General features: G+C 30.6%; 1 protein-coding gene across 1 annotated transcript; it reads left to right on the top strand.

The window, feature by feature from the left end:
* Nucleotides 1–863: 863 nt before the first annotated feature.
* BDCG_00708 (uncharacterized protein) lies at nucleotides 864–1,079 on the top strand (the record flags this gene model as incomplete). The annotated part of the gene is made up of 1 exon (XM_045416222.1): nucleotides 864–1,079. The coding sequence occupies one exon, from the start codon at nucleotides 864–866 to the stop codon at nucleotides 1,077–1,079; it is 216 nt and encodes a 71-aa protein (XP_045271999.1).
* Between the last annotated feature and the right edge of the window lie 4,593 nt (nucleotides 1,080–5,672).

The following is a 5,672-nucleotide window of genomic DNA, read 5'->3' as shown; positions in this document are numbered from 1 at the left end:
ATAGAAAGAGATCACACTGTTGATTATAATACTACTGCTTTATAAGTATGAAACGTATTAATAATCTCAGAATCTCAGATTACTGTAATATATCTAAAGCTTATAAAGTGAATAAGTTAAATAGTGAAAACTGAGAATCTACTTCTATAATAAACAGAGTATAAGAACTCAGATCTGAGAGCTGAGAGACTTATAAGAATTATTTTTAAATTATAAAACCTTTTCAGAACTTGAAAAAGATACTTTGATTTGATTAAAAACTTCAGTGTTAGCATTTTGTCAGGAAAAAGAGGTTATACACTACTGAACGTCATCAACATCGTATTACTACAATATTTCTCATCATTATCAGCTTACTACAACACTTATCTAATACTCACTTATGCTAGCTCTCTTGACTCGCACATATATTTTACTATAAATAGCTCTATCTTTTGTATGAAATAGATATATTAGATAGTGTATGAATAATATAACAAGCAGATCTTGATACAAATAAAATTCATATCTTTTCAACATATTCATTCATGACACTCATTCTGACAGTTATGAGCCTGATAAGCAGCATCTGAAGAGAAGCGCAATACACTGATCTCAATTCTCATTTGAATTTGACAACAATCATTTGAACTGAGATGATTGATCCTCATTAGTATACAGTCCGATATACTCGACTGTTATATCATACTCAATTCCCGTCCTCATTTGAACTGATAACTATCATTTGAACTGAGATGATAGATTCTCACTCATATACATTCTGAAATACTCAACTGATATACACTCTGAATTCTGATCATATTCATAAATACTTGAATCAATTCCTCAATTCATTCAATATAACTGATATGACAGACAAGACAATGTCTAGTGCGACAGTTCACCTTAGTGTTTCTGGAGATTGGAAACTTTGGTACAAGCATATGCTAGAATATGCAAAGAATAAGAAGGTATCAGACTTCATCAATCTTGATAAATCTGATATCTTCTCTGAACTAGAAGAACCTCTGAAACCTGAGTGTTCAGATAAAGTCACTGTGAAGGCTAAGATAGCATATGACATCAAGATCACTATGTGAAAAATCAAATATATGAAATATGAGAAATTGAATGAAGGTATGACAAAGATATAAGATGTCATATAAAGAACAGTGAATGTCACAGAGCTATAACATGTATGCAGTGAGAATGATGATGTAAAGAACATTATCTGATTATTAAGAGATTGTCTCTCTCTCACAATCACAGACTATCAAGATAATGTGAGAACCTGATACTATAATCTCTGTAAAGCACTGAAAAACAGAGGTATAGAGAAGTGATTAAATGACTGATCACTCATCAAAGATGATATCAAAGAGGTGAATATAGCTGAACAGTTCAACTTGAAGAAAGACTTCTGAAATGTGAACCTAGCTATTAATGCAGAATATACACAAGCATAAGCAAAGAATGTCTGACATGATAAAGATATTATATCTTTGATAGAGTTAGTTAAGGACTTCAAGAAAAGGTATAGAGAAATGAGTATTCTCAAAGAAGATAAACCTATGAACTTTGCTACTCTTAATGAAAGATCTTAGTAATCATCATCAGTGATATTCAGAAACTGCATCTGCAGAGCCTGTCACTGATATGCTCAGTGCTACTATCTCAATTCATCAAGAAAGCCATCTGAATGAAAGAAAAATGAGAAGAAGAGAACTCAGATCAATCAAGCTCTTAAAAATCAAGAATTGAAGAGATATATTGATTGTGTGTTATCAAGAGATTCATCAACAAATACAGATATGATAGATATTAATAAAGTAGTTCTAGAAGAAATAGTTCTGAAGCAATCAGATCATTAATCTATTAATCATCAATCTATTGATCAGCAGATCTGAAAAATATCAATGAACTCTTTAAATTCACACTTCTATCTCTGAAACTTCTGAATCTTTGATACTGGTGCGGAACAGCATATATATAATAATCAAACATGTTTTCTATTCTTTACACCTGCGAATGAGAATGTGGAAGTCTATACAGGTGATTTCAACACTAAAGTTGAAGGTTATAGAACTGTTAGAACTATCATGATAAATGAAGCAGAAAAGCAGTTCAATGTCAATCTCATCAATGCAGCTTACATACTGAATTTTCATATAAATATCATTGCATGAAAACTGTATTTTCATATAGAAGGCATCTATTATAATGAAAAAGACTTCAGATTGTGAAAACATGCAGATAATAAAATCTTTACATGTGTTAAAGTATTTAAAAGATTGCTAGTTACAGAATATAGTGAAATAGCTGTTTTCTCAATGATCTTGAAAAAATCCACTACTGAAGCTGATGCAGCTATCATATCATACACATCTAACATCACTATATCTGAAAAAATGATATCTTCAAATTCTTCAACTTCTACAAATCATTCTTCTAACCTGTCAATACACACAAAACCTTCTCAAAAACCTAAGATCTCTATAGCTACTCAGTCTACATGATATAAGAGATTAGAACATTCATCAAAAATTGTCATTTAAAAACTTGTAAATAATGCAACTGGCATTCAAATCATTAATCTAGAAGACACTGCAGATGAGCTTATCACTGAGCTTTATAAACTCTGTCATCTATCTAATGTAAAAAATCAAATATCTAGACATCTTCACATTAGATTACAAATATCATTCAAATGCCTATATGCAGATATCACACATGACTTTACACAGTGCTATAATGATGAGTGTTATCTCATACATTTCATGTGTGATTATCTATGTTTTTATATAGCTATAACAGCTATCTGAAAATCAGAAATTTGAAAAGCTTTTAGATAAGCTATCAATTGAATTAAATGTCAATTCAACTGTACTATAAAGTTCATTCATATTAACAATGATACTTCAGTCAAGGAAGCAGATGAATTCACAAATTAAGTGAATAATGAAGGCCTAGAGATGAAGTATTCTTCAGAGTATATTTATGAGCAAAATGATGCAGCAGAGCAAGCAGAAGCAATATTAATAACAAAGACAAGAACTCTATGAATAGAATCTCTTCTATCACAATCACTTTTCCCTGAGATTGCACTTACTGCTATCTATCTAGCAAATCAAATCTCTACTAGAATTCTAGATTGAAAGTCATCTCTATAAGTTTTGAAAGAATTTCTACAAATCAAACCTCACTTCTGTGCTCATCTTCAAATCTACAGATGTCACACCTATGTAAAGATACTGAATGAAGTTCTCAATAGAAACTGCTCTCAGAAGCTAGATTTCTGAGCATATATTGAATATCTAGTTAAATATGATTCTACAAACATCTATTAAATTTGAATTCCACACTTAGAATGAGTGATAAGAGCAAGAGATGTGATGTTTAATGAGAATAGAAAATTCAACTCAGAAGACCTCTACATTGAAAGACAACTAAGAGATTGAGTATCTAAAGAGGTGAAGCTTCTTTATATGAAAGTTCAAGAACCATCAATGACTTCTATCAATCAATTGAAAGAGATTATAGATACTACAGATATTGATGTTTTCCACTCTGAAGAAAATGCTCAAAGCTCTGAAAAAATAGAGAAGAAAAATAATGAAAATAAATACTATAACATTTCAATTCTTTCTACACCAGATTTAACACCAGAGTCAACAGATTCTGATGTTGATATAAATACTCATTCAGCTGTGATAGATAATTGAATATGAAACATTGCATCTAGAGCTCATAATATCAGTACTGATTTTGATGAAGTGAATATCATTGAAGGCCGCAGAACCTGAAAACACAGAGCTGCTCACCTCGTGACAGTTTCAAATGTTAAAAACAATCTGTTATGAATAATCAATGAGACATTCTCTCACTCACACTCAGACTTCTACAAGTCTTAATATTTATTTTCAAATACTGTTTTCACAGTTATTAATAATATAGCTACATCAACAGCATTCATACTGACTTCAAAAATTCATAGATCTCAACTGTCAGATTCATTGAATCACTGAGCAGATGTTGAAAAACACTCATATTATAAAGAATTTGAGAATGCTGTTAAGCAGGAATGAAATAGTATATCTCTGCAGAATATATATGAAATTACTTACAGATTACAGAGAGATATCTTAATTATTTCTCTACAATGAGTATTCATCTATAAATTCAATGATGAAGATTTTCTTTTGAAATACAAAGCTCATATCTATGTATGTGAAGATCTTCAATCAATCACAGATCTCACTATAAAAGCTCACATACTAGCTGTCAGAGATCTCTGAATCTTATTAGCTTTAACAGCAGTATTTAATCTAGATGTGAAACAGCTAGATGAAATCAATGTCTTCATTAATAGTGATATTAATGAGCTAGTATATATGAAACTATTTAATAAATGATGAAAGTTGAAGAGAATGTAAAATTTGAAGTGTATAAATTATATACTAAAACTTCTATAAGTATTATATGAATTACACAGATCATCTCTTCTCTGATTAAATAAATGTAAGAAATCCCGCTTCTTGTAAATTCTTTACCTCTATTTCTATCTCTCATGTAATCAATAGGGCTAGCGGCTCTTGACTACACATAACTATATAGACTAAAGTTCATGAATACTATTCATAACTCAGCTTGAATGCTATTATACATTTAATCTCTACATTTTATCTTTCTACTGTGAATACTTCTAGTTGTTAACAGTATATATCATATCAAGCTGCAAACATCTGAATAACTGCCTGTGAGCACTTATTCTTACATTTCAAGCTCAGTCAGTCAGTAACTGCCTGTTATGACTGAAAGAACTAGAAACTTATATACTTCAATCTCTGCAAACTCTACTGCAGACACTCAGAAGCAGTCACTCAAATCATGAATAGTTCTTATAAAAGAAGTCTTAGAGAACTTATCAATCACTCACAGAATATTATTCTCTATATCTGTAACAGAGAAACTCTTCAATCTCATGAATAAATCAATCTCAGTGAAGAACATTCTTAAGTATCTTCTACAGAATCAAGCTATTTTTCTACAAGAAATACTTACTGTCTGTAAACACTCTTAAACTGAGTTTCTAGACATAATCTGCAGAGATATCTATAAACTGAAAAGAAACTTTCTTAAGCTATAATCACTTAAGATTACTTATTGAACTACAAGCCGGTACCGGGTTCCACAAGTTTATATTTAAAATTGACTCACAAGCCTGACTGTGTGATATGAAAGATGAAGAAGCTGTTATCTATATAATGACAGATCTCTATTACACTGAAGTCAAGAACTGACTGAATTATTTAGAAAATGATTATAAGAGATCTCACTGATCTGTTCTCAAGATCTATCTAGAGAATAAGTTAAGAGACTCTATAAGCTGAATAGAGAACATCTGAGCTGTGATCATCAATATTAGAAAAAGAGATGAGAAATCTGATGAAGACTACTCACAGTGCTTTATAAAATTATGATATAAATTAAGATCTGTGAAAACAGAGCTCTGAAACAAGATCTGAATAAAGATATTTATAAAGAAACTGAATAAAGATATATAGAACAAGTTTATTAAGTAAGACTCTAAGTTCTTAACTCTGAAGAAACTGATAATTCTTATTCATCACTTACAAATCACTGTGAGAGTCACAGATCTGCAGAGAGTGAATCACTGATTAGCACTGTAAGAA

Source organism: Blastomyces dermatitidis (assembly GCF_000003525.1).
Source record: "Blastomyces dermatitidis ER-3 genomic scaffold supercont1.1, whole genome shotgun sequence".
Classification (NCBI taxonomy): Eukaryota; Fungi; Ascomycota; class Eurotiomycetes; order Onygenales; family Ajellomycetaceae; genus Blastomyces; species Blastomyces dermatitidis.
The sequence above is the reverse complement of the archived record's forward strand: the minus strand, read 5'-3'. Positions and strand labels throughout refer to the sequence as shown.